The following is a 21875-nucleotide window of genomic DNA, read 5'->3' on the forward strand; positions in this document are numbered from 1 at the left end:
ACCGTAGGATTTTAGTTTTAGGAGAAGCTGAGTACTACTGAGTCAAAAGCTTTGCAGAAGTCTATGTAGATTGCATCTATTGCTTTGCCTTGATCAAGATTAGTAGTCCATATGTTTTTGCAGTGAAGAAGTTGTAAGTTACATGATAATTTTTTTCTGAAACCAAATTGTTTATTAGAGAGTAGGTTGTTTGTTTCTAGGTGGAGGGTAATGGATTGGTTGATGATAGATTCCATTACTTTGCAGGTGATGCAGCATAGAGAGTTTGGTTTGTAATTTTCAACTAGGCTGGGATCTCCTTTTTTGAAGATAGGGATGACTGTGGCTAGAGACCAAAGTAAAAATTGTAAAAATTGTAAAAATTGGTATTATTACAGTATCTCCTTTTTACAGACAAGACCACTCTTGGAATCTTGTGTCCAGTTTTGGTTGCCACAGTATAAAAAAAGATGTTGAAACTCTAGAAAGAGTGCAGAGAAGAGCAACAAAGAGTAGGGAACTGAGGGCTGAAACATATAAAGAACAGTTGCAGGAACTGGGTATATCTAGTCCAGGGGTCTGCAAACTTGGCTCTTTTAAGACTTGTGGACTTCCAACTCTGGGAGTCTTAAAAGTCTTAAAAGAGCCAAGTTTGCAGACTCCTGGTCTAGTCTAATGAACAGAAGGACTAGGGGTGACATGATAGCAGTTTTCCAATATCTAAGGGGTTGCCACAAAAAAGAGAGGATGAACCTATTCTCCAAAGCACCTGAAGGCAGAGCAAGAGGCAATAGATGGAAACTAATCAAGGAGAGAACCAACATAGAAATGAGAAATTTTCTGACAGTCAGGTCAATTAATCATGATACAGCTTGCCTTCTGAAGTTGTGGGTGCTCTAACACTGGAAGTTTTTAAGAAGAGATTAGACAACCATTTGCCTGAAATGGTATAGAGCGGTGATGGCGAACCTATGGCATATTGGTGGGCATGTGAGCTCAGCTCTGACATGCATGTGCGCGCCTGCCAGCTAATTTTTGGGCCTTCTGGCCCCACCAGAAGTCAGTAAACAGGCTGTATCCGGCCTCCGGGGGTGGGGGTGGGGAAAGTCCGTTTTTCAGCCTCCCTAGGCTCCAGAGCCTTTCTAGGAGCCTGGAGAGGGTGAAAACGGCCTTCCCCCCACCCCCCCGAGGAGACCAGAAACGACCCATTTGCCAATTTCCAGTCCCACCCACATACCCCTCGCTTTTGGCACGCGATGGCAAAAAGGTTAGCCATCACTGGCATAGTCTCCTGCTTGAGTAGAGGGCTGGACTAGAAGATCTCCAAGGTCCCTTCCAATAGTTAAAAAGATTGTAGCTGGAAAATAAGAGAGCATATGCACCAAGACAAATTCCTTGTGTGTCCAATCACACTTGGCCAATAAAAATTCTATTCTATTCTATTCTATTCTATAATGATTCACTTCAGTTTGACTGAATTACCTTAAGGACTTTTTATTTAACATTGTTACTCCATCCTTTCCCACCTTGTGCTCTCCAGCTGTGTTGGGACGGTTTCTCCTGATCTCCAGCTATTGGCCTTAATAGTTTGGAATTCATGCAGTTACATCACTGGAAGGAACCATCTCTAGGCCATTCAATGAAAGTCTTCGCCCATTGCTGGAATCCAAATTAAAGCCAGATGGCCGCCCAGTTTGTATTTAATATTTTCAATGAAAAGAAACCATTACCCCACAGGGAAACTAGTTGTACTTTCTGACTCTTCTTGCTATTAGGAATCTGACTTATATTTCCATGTGCTGGACATAGAATGAAGAACTATATTAATACTCCTCCATGGGATATCTTTTCAGATATCTCCAAGTCTGCAGAATGAATGAAGTGGGACGTTTGTTGAAAAACAGTGCTCTCTTCTGGCTGAACCATGAAACTGCACTTGTAGTTTAAAAGGCAAGATAGTCCTCGCTTTACAACCATGTTTAGTTAGCAAAGTTACACTGAAGTTACGAAGTCACACTTAAGATTATTGCACACACACACACACCATGATCATGTGATTAAAATTCAGCTGCTTGGCACCTAGCATCTCTTTACAATGGTGGCAGCATTCCAGGGTCATATGATTATCATTTGCAACCTTCCCAGCCAGCTTCAAACAAGCAGTCAAGGGGGAAGTTGGTTTCATTTAATGACTGCATTGGTTCACTTTATAACTACTGTGATTCTCTTAAACATGACAAAAAAAGGTTATAAAATCAGACATGACTCACTCACCTTGCTTATAGCAATAGAAATTCTGGTCCCAAGTGTAGATTTATATGTTAATCAGTTGAGATTTATATACAATAAATTCATGGATGTAATGCTACTAGAATATTACTGGACTGTTGCAATGTATTTTCCTTGGGGCTGCCTTTAAAGACCACCCAGAATTACATCATATTACCCCATACTTGCTGGTGGGAGCAGATGATACCTTTGCTATGGGAATACGTACCCCTGCATTGGCTTCCTCTGGACTCCTGGAGGATTTTAAAAGCCGGCTTTAACTTATAAAGCCTTTTATGGTTTGGCCCAGGTTATCTTCAGGACCATTTGCCACTGGAACTGGCCCTGATCAATTTGATCTTGTTGGAGAAAGTAGCTAGTAGTTCCTCAGTTTCAGCAGGGATAGAGGATTTGCTTTTGGGAAGTTTGAAAGTACGGCTTTTCTATAGCAGCACCAATCCTCTGAAATAGCCTCCTTGTACATTTCAGATTAACTCCAACTTTAGCTGCCCACTAGAACCATCTAAAAACTTCCTTCAGAAGACTGTTTGAATGTTATACCTATTTCTTTTCATTTTATTAAGCATTGTTAAACAGACTGTGGGTATTTTAGTTGTTTGCATATTCCTATAAAATCACTGAGACCTGTTGGATTGTGGAACGTTATAAATGTGAACAATAAATAACTGCAAACCATTGTTACACCTGATAGAACTGGAATCTATAGAAACTTATTTAGCTCATTTTAGCGTATCCAATATATTTTAAGTTGTTGGCTTGATTTTAGCAACTCAAGTGTAAGTAGCGCTGCTTTCCAGAGCTGATGTGCATAGGATTCATAATTGATTTTGTTCTATATGCTGCTGATGTTGAGATGCTACTTGAGTCCACCATTAAACACAGAAACTCATTGGGGACGTTAGGCCAGTCACACTCTTAGTTCAACTATCCTTAAAAGTTTGCTTGTGTGCGGGATAAATAAGTCTTGTACTGCGCTCAGAATAAATAATGTACCAATTAAAACCACAGTACTACTATAAATCCTGGCAGCCCAGCAGGTGGGGTTCCCAACATAGGTCAGCCTCCACAGCAACATTTTTTCGTCCTGTGTGTTCAGGCTTCCCAGAGGCTTATCTGCTGTTGACAAAGGTCAAATTATCAGGACTATCCCTCGTCATAAATCCACATTTATGACCTCGAGTTTGTATATGTTAGACATATCAAGCAGACAGCGGTCTTGGAGACTGCTCAAAGGTCAGGATTTCAGAAAGAAGTCAGTGAAGAAATCTTTCAATATTCAGAAAGTACGTATCATGTCAGAAAATCTCTGCCTGTTGTTTCCTAAACAGCCTCAGCTCCAAGCTCCACCCAAGCACAGCTGTTTCTCATCTGCCCTGGCTTTCTTTGAGATTAACTTTACTGACTCTCGTTGGCTGTAGGCCATCAACATTGTGCTTTTGGTTGCTGCCTCTTAAATGCCGATGCATTGGTGGGGCTGGGTGGAGGAGATCCTTGGCTAAGGTCAAGGTATCTTGCCTTTGGATAGGCATGAGCTCTAACTTTCTTGAATGCTGGTTCTGACCCATCCTGATCCCTTTTCTTCTCCGAGAACTTGTAGGATCAGGTTATCCCTAATTCAAGGGATTTTTTTTATTCAGCTTATGTTCCAATTTAAGAGTTACTCTACAGTATGCAAATTCACCGATCCAGATCATGTTGTCCCAGAGAGGTTCAGCAATTTCCAGAATTGTTCAGACTAGAAGAGGAAATAGCCCACTCCTTAATCTTTAGTAGAAACTTTTTAAAAAATTGTTAGGGGTCTGAGAAAGTGTTAAAGTTGAACATTTTTTGTATTGGTACAGCACAAATTTACTATAGGATTGAGGGATAATCTGGAGCTGTACTGATTCCTATTATTTCTCTCTTAAAAAGATGTAGTATAGGGAGAATATTTTTAGAAATAGTAGAAACCCCATGAAATTTTTTGACTGAATTTTGCTCTAAAGGATCCATTAGTTGTCCTTGTACTGTCAAAAACTAAAACAGCTTCAAATGTTTTGGTGTTCCCCCATTTTATAGTCTAAAGTTACATATTTTATTGAATTGGCAAACTGAATTTGTCAATTTGAATTGGATGCTCCTATAATATTACCCATCTGTCTCCTCCACCTTCTGAAACATAATGAATTAAAGTAAGAGGAGTGGTAAAGATCTTAGTTTCCTTAGCATCTAATCAAAATAAATTATCCAGAATCTTTTGTGATGTGTCAACAATCAAAGTGTATTAAAATCACTTTATAAGTACCGGTAAAAGCTCCTGTTGTAGTGGCAAGTAGCTGAAATAAAACTTTTGTGAAGTGTACTGTGTGTACTGTCTTATCTTGAAATATACTAAATGTCTAAGTGTATACAAAAAGTAACACCATTTTCAAAAAATATCAAATCCTGTATTTAAAGCCTCTTCGCTACCATCATACAGCAAATATTTGTCATCTATAAAGAAAAAAATACAGCAGCAGGTGATATGGTCTATACTTCAAAAGTGTGATTGCTTAATAATTCCATGTCATAAACAAAAGCAGTTAAATAAACATCCCAGAAACACAAGCTGAACAACCCACCCCAAACTTCTCAGCAGTTTTAGCTCACAAGGAACACACTAGAGAAACAATACAAATTTCATTGCATAACAAGCATCATGCCCCAAATCACTCACACATGAGACAGAAGGGTTAAAAAGGTTTTACTACACAGCGTCAAACTACAATTGCTTTCTGAAAGGGAGTCTTCTTCCATTGTTGGAGGAATAATATCTCCATATGGCAAGGAAAAAACTTCTTAACATGAAGGAATAAGATAAGCAGAGATGCTGAACCCCCATCAAGACTTGCAAGCTTTGTTTTAGTTGGGTTTTGAACCACAGAGCTTGCCTGTTTTAAAAATCTGATTGTATCTTGTCCTTTCTTCCTATGTATATATGTATTCTCTTGGACAATACACTAAAGGATTTCCAGCCAGGTTATAGGGGGCGTGGAAAGGCAAATAACGTGCACAGGATGATGTCATCACACTCATAAGCAACTTACAGGCCTCAAATGTCTTGATACAAGGACAGAACTGTGTCAGCTGCATATCGTTTTGCTGCCTCTGCAGTTTCTTACAGTCCTCTTTGCCTCCAGCATCTAAGCGATGCATCAAAGGTAAATTAAAGGCTGACAGAGTCTTTTGTAGGCAGAAAAGGTGTTCGTGGAATATTTCTGTGGAAAGGGGGCCAAGGCATTGAATGTGGAATTATGCCACAAGAAAAATCAAGCAAACAGCTAATAGGCTTGCAAAACTTCCAGCGACGAAGGATGGAGCAAATGCTGCTGCAGGCCTATCAATGGAGTCTTTTCTGCCTTCCCAACTCTTATGCAGCAGAATATGAATGATATGCACAGGTAACTTTTAGAGTTTTATAACTATATAAAATGTTGTGTTGAAGTTTTCTTATGCTACAATCCCTTATTTGGAGTAATGGCTGACAACCTTTCTCAGGTGCACGGCCCAGAATCTCAGCCAATCCCACCAGCAGTTATAACATGGAGGAAGTCCTGCCAGAATGCTTTTGCTTCTAGTTTAAGCAGGGTCCCAGTCTGACATAGCTCTAACCCTATAACCGCTTACATAGAAGTCACTGAAGGTAATAGGATTTCCTTCTGAGTAGGTTTGTAGTGGGATTGCACTGATAGCTAGAAACACAAAATTATTTTTTTTATCATAATTTAGCTTTAGGGTGGGGAGAAATCAACCTGTATTGGGGCAAATCTATTCTATGAGCTTGATTTTAAGATTTAGCAAAAAAAAAAAGTATTCTGTCATCTTAGAAAAATTTTGCATTCTTCAGGAGTTTGTAAAATTTAATATTTCTATAGAGTAGGCAGAACACAGAATAATTAATACTAACCTATTCTATATTTTGATCCACATTTATTTCGTATAATTGCATTCACCTCAACAGTGTTCTGCAAAGTATCACAAATTTGTATACTTTTATTGTCAGTCATATTTAGTCTCCCTCACTGTAAGCCAACATAGAAAATACCTAAATTTTTCAAATCTGAACTGGAATTCTGACAAAGCTTCTAAGTATTTTCCCACAATCAAAACTTCTCAATACTTCACTTTAATATTTCTACATTGTAGCAGATTCCTTTTTAAAGCCAATCTCATGCAGTACAAACTGGAACATATGGAGGATGTCCTCAGAGACAGATACGTTTATCAACAGTGTACTCAAAATGAGAAAATGGGATTCCCCTACAATGAAGAAAAACACACCTATCCTCAAATAACTGCTTTAGATAATACAAAGTTAAATGGGATGTCACTTCAAAGTTCATTAGCACTGGAGCTCTCAATCAATGCTATCTGAAAATAACTAATAATTTAGCTTGTGAAACTTGCCAACCTGAAGTTCTTAAGCTAAATTATGAGATATTTCCAAAGATCACTGGAATTCTAAACTCATCACCCATACAAATTTCTGTGGTTTAAAGTTAATGGGAAGATGCAATATCCTTCAAGAGAAGCCGACCGTGGAGGAAAGACAGGAAGATAACATGAAACCAATGCAGGTGGGGGATGGGAAATGCTTACTAAACTAGGACAAGAAGGAATGGGGAAGAAAATGAAGAGCCTTTTCAAAATCATTTGATTTGAGGAAATAAATATTTCCACAAACCCTACAGGACACATGCCTAAATCATATCCATTCTTACTAAATTAAGCTAGTCCATTATTTCTTAGGAAGAATATGGACTCCCTAAAAATCTCTCCTGCAAAGTTATTTCCTAAAGAAAGCTTGGAAATAGCCAATTTATGATAAATGCTAGACATCTGTGTTAAGCAAATTTCTGGAGACCACAGAAGGAAGTTGTCAACTGTTAGAACATGGACTTATCAGTAAGACAGTGATGAAATGTTGTATTCTTTGTGAACTGTGATAAATGAGTCCAATATATTTCCTCCATGGGAAATTCCACAAGGGATTGGCTTTTTGGTGTTCGTTCCAAAACCGAAGTGAGAAAACTGTACATCTAGATTGTTGCATCTACTGCCAATATTCATCAAATACATTTTAACTAATTACATTGCAATAATCTAATCATACTTGAGGATGTCATTAAGAGACATCCTCAAGTAGAGAAACTTTCCTGTTTAGTTTGTTATCCCGAGACCAGATGTTCACATGAAAGTAAAGTTTTCAAATTAATTTTCAAAGACTCTGGAGCTGCCAGAGAAGAGATTATACTGATTAAATTCCCACCCCTTCTTGCAAAAACTTTTTAAAAGGAATTTTGCTTTGCAGAAATGAAGCACACAAAACTCTTCAAATGGTTTTGAGGCTCACTCAAAATGTTTTAGCTTCAGACTTAAAAGCAGATTATTTTTAGATGGCTCACAACAAATATGATGGCTAATAGAGCTGGAAAACTCATGTCAGAAATACCTATTTGAACTACCTGAACATCTAAACCAAACTGATGCTCCCCAAGGTTGTTTGTTGCATGAACTAAGCATCAAATACCAGGTGTTCATCTCTACAAAGGTTTCTCAAATAAAACAAATCAAGTCTGATACTGAGAACTGCTTTAAATTAATGTTCTTTGCTTCTCTTCAATTTGATGAAAGGTGCCTAGCTCATTTCTTCAGAAGCTTCTCCAGATAACTGAAATTATTTAAATTAGATGTGGTCGGTCAATCAGGTCAATCCTCTAAATCCGCAATTAAGAAACAGTCATAGTATTGATCCAGGGTTAGTCCTTACTCATTAGGCTAATGTCACTTGATAAAATCTTGACTAGAGTAAGGATTAGAGAGCTGGGGCAGTCAACTTGTTTATCCTAATCCATCTCACACAAAATAAGCGTTGGAGGAGTGCTCCCTCACACCACAAATGGGCTGGCAGAACACAGGTAGGCTCTTCAAGACTCCAAAAGATTACTAAAAACTTTTCTGTGTAAATAGGTAGGGAGGCAGTACCTCATCAGCCTGCCACAAGTTCAACGGTAGGGCTAGAAAAAAAAAGATAAACATGAAAACAATCAGTTTCTATTGTTCCAAGATCAAATATTTTTTAGTTAAAAGTAATGAAATAGAAAAATTAGAACGTGTCAGATATGTATTGCCATTTTATATGAACCACCTGCAGCTTCCTGGTATCACTTGCATGGGGTCAAAACGAATAACATCAAATTCTGACAAGGGGAAACAGCAAAGATTGGCCCAGAAATGTTTGATGCTTGTGACAGAATAAAGGTAAAAGATAAAGGAGTCCTTATGGATTTTACTCTGCCAGTTATTGCCAACTATAGGGGGCGTTGCTCATCCCTGTTTCAAGGCCATTGAGTCAATGCTATCTAAAGACATTTCCATGGTCATGTGGCTAGCATGATGTCACCAAGCAGTTACAGTGCCACCAAAGTGGTACCTATTTATTTACTCGCATGCTTTCGAACTGCTAGGTTGGCAGGAGCTGGGGAGACAACGGGACCTTACCCCTGTACTGTGGCCCTTGGGTCTCAAACCTGGGCTGCCAGCTTTCCAGCTGACAAGCCCAGCATCTTAACCGCTGAGCCACTACGCTATTCCCTTGTAACAGAATGGCTTGTGGAAAATGGGCACAGGTACTCATCGACTTACAACCATTCATTTAGTGACTGTTTGCAGTTACAATAGCACTGAAAAAAGTAATTTATGACTGTTTTTCACACTTATGACTATTGTAGCATCTCCATGGTCATGTGATCAACACTGGCAACCGGCATGTATTTATGATGCTTGCAGTGTCCCAGGGTCATGTTATCACCTTTTGTAACCTTCTGATAGGCGAAGTCAATGGGGAAGCTAGATTCACTTAACAACCATGTTAGTATCTTAAGAATTGCAGTGAATCACTTAACAACTGTGTTGTTTATCAATGGAAATTTGGGCTCAATTGTGGTCGTAGGTCAAGGACTACCTATACTAAGCCAATAAAATGGCATGCTTCTGTTGGCCAGAGAATGCCACTGTCTCATAGAGTGGCATTCTCTATGGCCTACACTGTCTCTTTGCCAGACAACACACCATGTGAAGAGATTAGAATTAGTATAGAAATCCCAACCTTCTTACCAACAAGAGCCATGCCTGATCTTTTTCGCTTTTTTCCCTAAACCAACAGATATTTTACATACAAACTTTAAGGGTTACTTTAAATTGCACAAAGAATTTGTGTTTGCAATTTTACCTGGGCAGTGGGTAGAACTATCAACATCGATACCAAAAGTATCTTACATGACATTTTATTAACAAAAGGTGCTATTGTGAACTAACTGGGCTCCACTACACTTATATAGTAGGAAAGGCTTGAGTAAGTCATTGTTGGTGGAGATGCAATGAGATTAATAATTTATTTTAAACATATGTTATAAAGTGCCCTATAATTATTCCTTTTTCAAGTGGGTGAAGGTAATATTCTCACAATTTAAGAGTTTGCTAAATCTGATGGTGGGACCAATTATTTTACATCTGTGTCAAACTCAATCATTTTAGCTATAATGGTTTCAAAAGGTTTTCTGGGAACTTTCTGAAAATTTCTAAACAGCAGGGGAAGCCATCTTATTCACAGATATTGATCTTTCCCTGGAAATACCTAGTTTCAAGATACGGTATGTGTCAATTATGAAGTTTAGTTTGCCATATAAACAATGTACATCCTAGATATGTTTTGCAACCAACCAAGGCTCCTTAGACAAATTCACACAGAAACACTTGGAAGTCACAGCAATAAAAAAGAACTACATCAAATGGGCATGACTGCTAGACTCCTTTGTCTCTGAAGTTTAGTTGCACCATAACTAAGAAAAATCTTACTTACATGAGGGCCACCAGGTATGGATGGTGCTCCAGCAGGCGCAGGTGGCACTTGGTAAGGATTAGGTGGCGTTGGGTACAACCCTGGAGCTGGATAGGATCCTGTTGGCGGAGGAAATGGGGCAGGAGGCGAAGGTCCCCATGGTCCTGGGGGGACAGCTCCCCATGGCACTGTAGGAGCAGCCCCTGGAGTCTGAGTGGGAGTGGAATATGGCCCTGGAGGTGGATATGGCACACTAGGTGCAGGATACTGTCCCCCAACTGAGGCTGCCCACCCTCCAGTGGGCATGGATCCCCAAGCTCCAACAGCAGCAGGAGGAGCACCTGGTTCGGTGGGACCCCCATATGGCCTTGGAATCTCTGGGAAGGGCATGTTTGGTGGTGGATATTGCCCTGGTGGGGCAGGACCAGGGGGTGGATATGGAGCACCTGGAGGACAAGTAGAACCAGGAGGAGGAAAAGGAACCGGTGCCCCAGGGGGGAGAGAAGGATACATTCCTGTTGGTGGCGGTCCAAAAGGCACGTTGGAAGTCGATGAGCTAGGAGGCAAACCGGATGGAGCTGCAGGAGGAGCACTTGGTGCATTATTCCAGGGACTGGAGGTTGGCCAAGCTTGCGGAGGCTGACTGGGCTGTTGAGGTGGCTTCGTATTGCCCACTGAGGAACTCTTGGCAGGAGAACTATCTGGCAGGGCATCGGACAGCTGGGAAAACAAAATATCAGTGGGAATTTGTGACAAATGCCTGACCAGAATTTCTCACCCATCTACTATTTAAACTGGAGACAATGAGGAACGCTGTGTGTGTGTGTGTGTGTGTATACAGGCCTGTGGAATATGCCATGCTGGGAGCCTGATGCTGAGACCATCTCAGTAAGGAACCGCTACATAGGCAAGGTTAAGTGGCAGCAGTGGTTGAAGGCAGGGATGGAAAGCAATGAGAAGGTCAGAGGTGAGCCAGAAAGGCAGTAGCATCTACTGAGGGAAATGGGCGGTTCAGAAACAGGAAATATAAATAAATCAATCTATGGGGAGGGACAGGGAGGGAGACAGAGAAGGATAGATGCTGGAAAAGATGTGTGTGTGTGTTGTTGAGGGAATGGGTCTATTACTCTTCTGATTATCTGAATGAGTAGTCATTAACCAAGGACTACCTGTATTCCAAATTTTCTTTGCACTAGTCTGACCTACAGCTTCAGTAGAATTTCCAAAATGTGATGATTTGTTTCTGATTCGAAACAAAGCATATTTTCTATTTTGGGTACATCCTTGCTTATTTAGTGCTTATAAAAACTCACTTTATGAAAACTCATAAAAACTTCACTTCTCACCTATTTAACATACTAATGAGACTTTCCTCTATAAAAAGCAACATCTCAATTCTTTTCATTACTTATTACAAACTGTTTACACTTTATGAGGCTGACAGAATGGACCACTCACCGAAAATTCATCAGCCGCTAACATTTTTCCTGAAAAAGAAAAACAATAATTAGTTTAATAAACTAATTAAGTATACAAAAATAAAATAAAATTGCAAGATCCATTTGCAAGTCATGAGTTACATATCTGTAAGTCTGCTTTTAAAGAAACATGCATAGGCTAAAATTTAGGAATAAAGACTATGATTACAATAAAACAGAGAGAGATACCACCTTACTGCTTAGATCAGGGGTAGTCAACCTTTTTATACCTACTGCCCACTTTTGTATCTCTGTTAGTAGTAAAATTTTCTAACCGCCCACCGGTTCCACAGTAATATACTGTGTATCGTCGTCTGCGCATGCCTCTCGCGCATCGTGGATTGGGTTTGGGGGGGGGGGCGCCGGCTACCAGCTCTGCTTGTCTTTTACAGCTGGGTGGTGTGGGGGGAGATGCGTGAGCTATTCTGGGATGAGGCTCTTTTGTTTGCAGTCGCACTATAATGCCAATTAGTTTCACTTATGTAACGTGAACTAAACTTATGCACGGGCGATACAAATAGTATATTTTCATAAATTTAAATTGTCACGGGGAATTTTATGGAACCCTAATGAAAATGTTTTTAAATAATGCTATGATTTTTTTTAAAAAAGTCAATTAAATTAAAAAAAGGAAAATGCTTCAATATTGGACAAAACCCCTACCACCCACCATGAAAGCTGGAATGCCCACTAGTGGGCGGTAGGGACCAAGTTGACTACCACTGGCTTAGATGAAGGATTCTGACTGAAGTTGGAGGTCATGACAGAATTTGATAAAAGAGGAAAAGAAAGGGTTTGTCAAAGAACAAACCTTCGTCTGTCAAACACAAGAATTTTGCCTGTTGAATGGTGATTCCATTTTCTTAAGAGAGCAATAATGTGACATGAAGCATCAGCAAAACCTGCTGGATGTCTCTAAAACCTCCAAAACATTCTGTTTTGATCTTCCTGAATGGCTCTACAAAACATCACAATTCAAAGATCTGCCTGCCTGTATGAAGCTCCTGAGCCAATATAAATTGACGGCATAATGAAACATATGTAAAGAAGGGCTCCCACAGAAAAATTTTGTCCTCAGATATCTTTATTGCAGCTGGCATTATTCACATTTTCCCAACTTTAGTTATTAAATCTCAAATGTGTTATAGGTAGGCCTCAACTTACAATTCACTTAACGACTGTTCAAAGTTATAATGGGGCCGGAAAAGTGACTTATGATTGGTTCTCACACTTATGACCATTAATAGCATCCCAGGAGCCATGTAATCAGAATTTGGTTGCTTGGCAACCAGTATGTATTTATGATGGTTGCAGAGTCACAGGGTCATGTGGTCACCATTTGTGATCTTCCCAGAGGGCTTCGGCAAAGTGAATGGGGAAGCTGGATTCACTTAATGACCCTTGCAAAAAATGTCATAAAATCAGGCATGCTCACTTAATGGCTACATGACTTAGCGGCAAAGATTCCAGTTCCAATTGTGGTAGTAAGTTGAAGACTACCTGCAATTCAGCCACACAAACCATATGCCAAATATCAAGGTTAACCAGTAATGCTAAAATCTGCTTCTGTCATTTTCGGGCATGAGAGAAACTCCTCCCTCCCCACTTCAATATGCACTTAGGAATTCTACCGAATCTGGCTTTGGCTTCCTGTGCTGAAAGAGAAAACCAATGGCCTCAGCTGTATCATTCTAAAAGACACATGCTGGCAAAAAAATTACTCTGCCAGTCAGTTATGGAAAAGCTAAAAACAGAATTTTTTTCAGCGGCAATAGCTAGTACTCTACTAAACATCATTGTTGACACCATACCTAGGCTAGGAATGGGGAAAGATAAATATAACCAGATGGCTCTTGCTTGCTGCTTATTAAACCTAGGTTAAGACTTAGCTGTGACCAAAAATGGCATAAAGGTTCTTGCTTATCTCACCTTCAGGAGGAATCCTAGAAACAGGCAATACTATACACAAAGAGAAGACAGCAATACTGAAGCTCAAGTAACTGATCAAGAGGTATATGGAGAGCCATCATACTATACTGCCTGCATAATTTCTTTGAATATACTATTTTATGGCAGAACGTAACAGGACTCTGAAGAAACAGCTTGAATTAGCCAAGCATATACAAACAGGTGAAGACAGTATAATGACCATAAACTGAATTCTCTCAATTGATGGAACCAATTATCAATTTAAAATGTTTCAATATCGATACTATTTTATATTATATATTTATTTTAGAAAATTTATATTGCCACCTATTCATGGCAACTCGAGGCAGCTTACATCAATATAAAAACACTTTACTTATTTATTTAATGTATTTGTAAGCCCACCCAACTCAAACTGGGATTCTAGTAGCGTAAACAAAAGTATACAGTAACAACAAAAATACAGCATTAAAAAAAAGAGCAAAGTTGTAGCATGTAAAATGGCAGCCAAATGTGATAGTGAAATAGCCAAGAGATTCCACTAAAAACTTGAATGGTGCTTAGTGGAATCTATTTTGGTTATTTCATTATCAAAAAGAGGCTTTTTAAATGGCTTTCCTAAAGGCAAGTAGAGTTCATATATCAGAGGTGGATTGTTCTAGAACATGGGTCTGCAACCTTGGCAACTTTAAGACTTGTGGACTTCAACTTCCAGAGGTGAAGTCCACAAGTCTTAAAGTTGCCAAGGTTGCAGACCCTGTTCTAGAATACAAGGGCAGCCATTGAAAACATGTTTCCTAACTTCAATAAGATGATAATGTTTAAAAGTGGGAACCTGTAATATGCCTGCCCTATGGGGGTTTGTGGAATGGGTGTTCTTAGGAGAAGATAATCCCACAAGTAGCTCAGTTCTATTAAACATATTAAACGCCTAAACACAATATTTAACACACTGTACAATTAATGTTCTATAAACACCTTATTTTAATAATTTATATTAAAATTGGCAGATATAGAGATAACAAATACAAACCAAGGAAACTATAAAAGAAAAACTGCAGAGAGAAATTTTTTTAAAAAAATACATTTTTCCCACAGGAAGATTTCTTACCTTTTAGATTCAAAATCTTCCTATATGTTTAATTGGATTTTAAATAACCCATAGGAAGGATTCTTATAATTAATTTTAAAATTTATTTCCAACCCATGTGGCCCTTGGTTTGGTTATAATTTTTCAAAAATCACTGTTTAATCACCCTTTTGCTGTTTATTTGAAAGTAAAAAGAAAGTCAAGTCCTTAAATGCATATGGAATTTCTTTAGCTGAGAACTGAAGGGGAATCACCCACTGTAATGAAATCTGTTGTTCTGAAGGTTGTTAATATCCAAAAAAACCCCAAAACCAGTTAACAAGCGATTTCCAGAAAACTCTGTAAACACAATGTCCATTTGAAGGCTCCAAACCAGGCCTTAAGCAAAGCTGACTTCCCCATTTAAAAGCATGCCATTTTATTGGCTTAGTATAGGTAGTCCTTGACCTACGACCACAATTGAGCCCAAAATTTCCATTGATAAACAACACAGTTGTTAAGTGAATCACTGCAATAAAATTTGCCAGAGGCTGCTGTTTTATGGTCTCTTCACAGGGTGCTTCTGTGGAGTGGGATTATCCAGACAGGAATTTCAAGATACCAATCTGGTTGTTGGCACCTTGTTCTGCTGCGGTTATTGGCTCCGCTAAAAGCAAAGCTGCCTTCAGTCCTCTATTTTTTCCCCTGGAAGTTCAATGTCCTATAAATCCCTTAAAGATTACTATTATAATAAATAATGATTTTGCTCTGATCACAGTGGCACCATATTTAGCAACCCCAAAAACTCTGGTGTAATCAGAACTTCTAGAATAGAGGTCCCCAACCCCTGGGCTGTGGCGCATGGCTTGTTCGAAACCAGGCCGCGCAAGCAATGGACAAGCGCACGTGGGGAAGTTGGGCTCATACGAGTGGAACTTTGTATGTAAGCTTAAGTGCCCTCCGCCTCCATTCGCACAAGTAAAGGATGCGTACACCCCCACTCTCTCTCTCTCTCTCTCTCTCACACACACACACACACACATACCTGGCCACCAAGGTGGAAAGGTTGGGGACCACTGTTCTAGAACATATTTTTATTTTCCCAATGATTGACAAAAGATAACTAAGAAAACTATTTCTAAATCTTATACCATTTTTCTCACTAGCTAATTGATTAGCTGATAAAATCCCATGTAATTCAAAGAGCACACAGTTAAGCAGGATCAACTGCCCTCTGGCTTATATTCTTAAAGTGTAGGCAGCATCATTTTGCTTAAGGAGATGGGTACTAAAATATAGAAAAATATTAGCAGGAAATCTGAAAGGTGCAAGGAATGCATAAGAAATCAGCAGAAACAAAATTGGCATAATAAAATAAAATTCAAATAAAATAAAACAATTACACTGTTACCATGAATTTTAAAAGAGACAAGTTCAGAGTTGTTTGCTTTAAAAATCAAATGCATGGATGTGAAGTGGGGAAATGTCTTACTAAAAATATTAGCAAAAGAAAATCTTGGAATAGAAATTGATTGCAAGCACAATTTTAGGTTGAAACAAGTATAATTTCTTGTGAAAAGCAAAGTTTCATTTTATTTTGTTTTAGTCAGATTCAATCTCAAATTCTGATCTAATTCAGAAGAATGAAAAGAAACTGGAGCAGGTGGCAGGACAAAAGGCATGATCATAACCCAGAAACTGTGTGTTTAATGAAGAAAGGATCACTTCCTGATATCTGCCCTTTTAGTTTTCCTTTATCAGAAGAGGCTGAAAGAACTGGGTATATACTTCGAATTTAAAACAAACAGCTTAGGGGAGATATGATAGCACTTTTCAAACACTTGAAGAGTATCACATAAAAAAAAACATTTCTGTGAAAGTTGCAGAATAAAGGTTTTGAATTATAGAAAGACAATTTCTGATGCAACCAACAATAAGAACAATTCAATAATTGTAGAAGAATATGAAGATAACCCTGAAGAAGAAATGCTAGAGAAGTTATGTGAACAGCACTCAGCCATGAAAAGGAGATGAGAACAAAATTCTACGAAGCTTTCAAGATTCCATTATACATAGTCCTCACCTAATAACAGTAATTGCAATCAGAATTTATTAAGCAATTCAGACGTAAAGCACATGGTGTAACTGCATCACTTTGGCAATGGCGGTTCTGGCAGTTCCTTGTTACTGTTAAGCAAATCACTGCAAGTTGTTAAAAAAAGGAGCTCATGTGACCATGACTTATGTAGGAAGGAAAGTGGCTGAATGGGGGTGGGGTGGGTGTCAAATGGGGACTTAGTCTAGAATCCTTATGGAGGGTGAAATCCGAGCCCTCTTGAATGCCATTAAATCTTATGTAGACTGACCAGGTGCAAATCATTAGTCTGAGAAGATTCCTATGTATAGCTTGAGCAATAAAAGTTAATTCAATTCTTCAAGTGTGGGCCTGGTTGTTCGTGCCTGACACTTATGACTTCCTGCTGGCTTCCCCATTGACTGCTTGTGGGCAGGGAAGGTTGCAAATCACAATCAAATTACTGTAAGATATTGCAACAGTTGGAAATGTCAGCTGGTTGCCAAGCACCCCAACTGCAATTACTTGACTGTGGGGGCACTGCAATGGCTGGAACTTCAAGGACCAGTTGTAAGTACCACTTGTTTATCTCCATTGTAAGTTTGAACAATTGTGAATGAGTAGTCAGTAACTGAGGACCATGTGTAATATATCCTGCAGTAAAGTTCCAGCAGTTCTTGGCAAGCAGTTTTAGGCTGTTTCAACTTAAATATAATTGCTGTATGTGGAAAGAATCAAAGATGATGATGATAATTTCAAAATCACTGGACGCTAATGCTCTAACTTATTTGACTTTAGTCAGGCCCTATCTTAAGTGTGTGCAATTCTGGGAATGACACTTTAAAGAGGTTACAAAGAAATTGAAACAGGTTCAGGCAGAGAACAATTATTAGAGGACTAGAACTTAACCCTATAAAGAGGTTGAAGAAGCTGGTATACTGTCTTTAATTTTGCAAAAAGAAAATTGAGGATGATGGCACTCTTACATTCCTGGCAGGATTTCAATGAGAAAGTCAAGATTTGTTCACTTTCATTTCAAACTAAAGAATAGGTAAAAGTGGATTCAAGTAACAGAACACTGATTCCAATTGAATGTCAGACAAAAAACCCTTTTCTAATAGTAAGAGTAGCTCAATAACAGAAGTTGCCCAGAAGAGTGAGGTTCTCTCAAGTGGAAGCTCGACAATTCAGGATGCTGTGATTCAAATTGTTGCACTGGGCAGATCTGATGGTCTCTTCCAACTCTGATTCTAAAATACACTCCTTCTCTAAAGCAGCTCAAATATATAATGTAGAGATACCAGGTAGTTCAGTCTCTTGAAAATATGTATATGTTCCCAGTTTTCTCAGCCTAGTCTGAGAAATCTGGTTCTGATTTACTCTTACAAAAGAAACCTGTTCTTCTAAAAACACCACAGAAGAATGTGACAAAGAATTTCTCTAAACTTCACCAGAGCTGTTAAAGCTTGTGTAGGAATTTAGCACCCACCCCCCTCCTAGAAGAATGAAATATTCTAGGAAATATTTTAAAAAGCAGAATATTATACCTTCCTGGATGAGAAAAGGAGAAACATGCTCTTGGAAAGCGGCCCCCACCTTTGTTAATAGCCCCAGAAAGACAAAAGACATCTTATCTACAACACAGAAGACCTTCAGCTCCAGGGTGATGGGATTAAGACATGGTCCTCAGGACATGATAGGATTAGCCTCTACCCATCTCACCACATGGCACCTGGGAAGATTACATCAGCCAGCAAGGCTCAGGCAAGCTTGAGGGACAACCTACAATGTTAGCTAAGACTCCCACCCCCTGGGAGTCTGACAACCAATCAGGATACTCTTCCTGTGCCCCAGAAAGTTCAAAGCTCAAAAAAAGCATAAAGCCAGGGAGCACACAGGATCTCGGCCCCTTTTCTGTTCAGGATCTCAAGCCATGTGATCCTGACCACCATTAAACCATCTTTCCAAGCAGCCTCCATGTTTCCAGTGTCTTTGTCCCCACTTGGAACTGAACCCAGATGGATATTTCTTCCAACACTTGGTTTAAAGTATCCAGACAAATTACAAGATATAGGAGAGATATAGAATAATCTCTGCTGCTATTTAGCAGCCATCTGGAATTTTGTGGTCCAGATATGACAACCCTGTATTTCAGAGCTAAAATCCAGCTTTCTTCCTAAAATACCTAATTTGAACAAACATAGTTTAGTAAATCACTTTCAACTGTAGCCAGAACTTTAAAAGATACTTTTCACAATAGGAAGGCCATATTTGCACAATATTTTATCCCAGTTTATCCCATTCTATTAAGAGAACCATAATTTACTGAATTAGCCTAATACCTTGGATTTGTACAATACACTACATAACAATATTGTGAGTTGGTGTGAACCCACTCAAATAATCCTTATTTTATGGAGTATTAAATTACACTTGGCAGCATTTTCTTGTCTTGATCAATTCTAAAAATGTTTCATTTTCCATCCAAAATATTTTTCAATCTGTACCTTCAGAATGGCAAGGTCAAGCAATGTACCTTTGCCTAAATACTCAAACTTCAGGAATGTAGTTTTGTGTTCTGCAAGTGGTGGTGTTCCATGATTTCATCATCTTTGACATGACATCAGGAAATTCCAAAATATAATTTATTTCCTTTACTGAGGACATCATAAATTCCCACTATTTGGATGAGCATCTTTTAGGGCTCGTTAAGAATCTGAATGAGATTACTGGGCCTCGGAATAGCAAAAGACTTACATTTTCAAACCCCAGAATCAAAGGAAAGTCATGTTGCACAGAACCAGCAATCTCAAAGTGCTTAAAGACAGCACAAAGAAAGTGTTTGGGAGTCACCCCCATTAACTGAGTCACGAGTTTAGAAAGCACAATATCCCAGTTACCTATGCAATGCACTAAAAGTGTAGGATAGTGCATGAACCAAGTCACTGCTGCAAAATAGAATAGAATAGAATTCTTTATTGGCCAAGTGTGATTGGACACAGAAGGAATTTGTCTTTGGTGCATACACTCTTGGTGTACATAAAAAGAAAAGATACATTCGTTAAGAATAGAACAAAATAGAACAGAACAGAATAGAATAGAAATATAATCACACTTTATTGGCCAAGTGTGATTAGACACAGAAGGAATTTGTCTTGGTGCATACACTCTTAGTGCGCATAAAAAGAAAAGATACATTAGCCTAGAATAGAAAGAATAGAATAGAATAGAATTCTTTATTGGCCAAGTGTGATTAGACACAGAAGGAATTTGTCTTGGTGCATACACTCTCAGTGTACATAAAAAGAAAAGATACCTTAGTCTAGAATAGAAAGAATAGAATAGAATTTTTTATTGGCCAAATGTAATTGGACACACAAGGAATTTGTCTTGGTGCATACGCTCTCAGTATACATAAAAAGAAAAGATACATTAGAATAGAACAGAACAGAACAGAACATAATTTTTTTATTGGCCAAATGTAATTGAACTTACAAGGAATGTGTCTTGGTGCATATGCTCTAGGAGTACATAAAAGAAAAGATACATTCGTCAGGAATCATAAAGTACAACACTTAATGATAGTCATAAGGTACAAATAAGTACAAAAGCCTAACTCACAGCTTTAGATAGGTCTATATGAGCCTTAGAAGTACCCAGCAAAATAATCGCCCTCCTCATTCAGTTTCCTCCCCACGTTACGGGTGAAGCAGCCCGATTAAAACAGCAGCAGCTCCTCCAAGGTAGCGCGGTGTGTTTGTTAGCCAGGTGTGGACAAGCAGCTCTTTGACCCCTTCAACTTAACGCCTTTTGGGGCCCTTTCTGTAGCCGCTCTAACGCTGCAACTTACCTGAAGCGAAGGCCGCGCGGAAAGCCCACTCCTCGGGAAACCCGCGGGCGCTTCCGCGTGAACCGGAGGGAAAAAACGGGCAAACTGTGTCCGTTTAGAGGCGACCCAAGAGGTTTAAAAGGAGAGCGAGGCCTCCTTCTCCTCCCTCCCCCGTTCAGCCCAAACGCCAGACAGAAAGAAGGCAAAGGCCAAGGCCAGGCCGCGTCCACTTACCTGGCCGCGCTGAGGGAGCTTGACGACAGAAGGACACCACCACGGCCGCCGATCCTTGCTTGCTCGTTCGCTCGCTTGTTTGTTTGTTCCTTCCTCCCTCCCTCCTCTCTCTCTCTCTCTCTTCTCAACCAAGCGGAAGTGAGCGTTATTTTCACTTTATCACGGCATCCGCCTTCCTGGGGAGAGAGGGAAGACGGGAAACGGGAGGGGGAAACCCTGATCACGTGACAAGATCGCCACCTAACAGGCTTAACGCGACTCTATTGGACGGATCGAGAGAGCACGTGATCTCAACCTTCCATTCCCGAGCCTTAGCTCTTCCCGCGGCCCAAATAGGCTTGGGGTTGGGCACGTGACGATCCCTTATCATCCTCCAGGTGCGCGGCCTTCTTCCTCCTCCTTAAAAGGCGGTGTCTTCCCTCCCGCCCCACAGCATCTCCTAGTGGTGGGAGGAGGAAACTACACGTTTAGGTTCCCAAAGGTGCTTTTTTTCAAGAGGCAACTGGACTTTCTGGGTTTTTCTTTGAAGACGTTTTGCTTCTCATCCAAGAAGCTTCTTCAGCTCTGACTGAATGGTGGGAAATAGAAGGATTTATACTCCTTGCAGACAGCTGGTCATTTGGATTCTTTTAGGGAGTTTCTTAAATAGTGTTTTTATTGTAATGTATTGTATTATTTTATCTGCCTGTTCACCGCCCTGAGTCCTTCGGGAGAAGGGCGGTATAAAAATTAAATTATTATTATTATTATTATTATTATTATTATTATTATTATTATTATTATTATTATTATTATTATTATTATTATTATTATTATTATTGTTAAGGCCCACCTGGAGGTTTATCTGTGTCAGGGTCACCTGAGCGGTGCAAATGGGCAAGTGGAGCCTTTTTGGAACTGCTGAAAGGACATATTGAAGATGTATGATGTCCTATCCATCCCCATCTGTTGAGAGAGGGCTGTTCAATTTTGACATAGATGGCCTCTTTGACCCCACAAAGAGCGGTCCTCTTTGTCCAAAATGTGGACGTTGCTGTCTTCAAAAGGGTGGCCTTTGTCTTTTAAATGCAGATGGAATGCTGAATCTAGTCCTGATGGATTTGTTTTCCTATGTTGTGCCATGCACTTATGAAGTG

At 39.5% G+C, this 21875-nt stretch overlaps 1 protein-coding gene across 2 annotated transcripts; it reads right to left on the minus strand.

Moving 5' to 3' along the window:
- Positions 1-4977: 4977 nt before the first annotated feature.
- On the minus strand, positions 4978-20915 carry MAPK1IP1L (mitogen-activated protein kinase 1 interacting protein 1 like). 2 transcript variants are annotated; one of them, XM_058163030.1, is made up of 5 exons: positions 20740-20915; positions 20172-20197; positions 11585-11613; positions 10148-10846; positions 4978-8303 (listed from the first exon to the last, which is right to left on the minus strand). In XM_058163030.1, the coding sequence occupies exons 3-5, from the start codon at positions 11606-11608 to the stop codon at positions 8292-8294; spliced, it is 735 nt and encodes a 244-aa protein (XP_058019013.1). In that variant the 5' UTR covers positions 11609-11613; positions 20172-20197; positions 20740-20915; the 3' UTR covers positions 4978-8291. The 2 variants fall into 2 exon arrangements, with proteins under 2 accessions (XP_058019013.1, XP_058019012.1); XM_058163029.1 differs by lacking the exon at positions 20172-20197 and having other exon boundaries at positions 20740-20911.
- Positions 20916-21875: the final 960 nt, after the last annotated feature.

Source organism: Ahaetulla prasina, chromosome 1 (genome assembly GCF_028640845.1).
Source record: "Ahaetulla prasina isolate Xishuangbanna chromosome 1, ASM2864084v1, whole genome shotgun sequence".
Classification (NCBI taxonomy): domain Eukaryota; kingdom Metazoa; phylum Chordata; class Lepidosauria; order Squamata; family Colubridae; genus Ahaetulla; species Ahaetulla prasina.

Bases quoted from the DNA above. Each gene is read 5' to 3' on its own strand.
- MAPK1IP1L (XM_058163030.1), bottom strand. From the start codon at position 11,608: ATGTTAGCGGCTGATGAATTTTCG. The intron at 10,847-11,584 runs GTGAGTGGTCCA...TTGTTTTCCCAG, and splicing joins TAGCGGCTGATGAATTTTCG to CTGTCCGATGCCCTGCCAGA.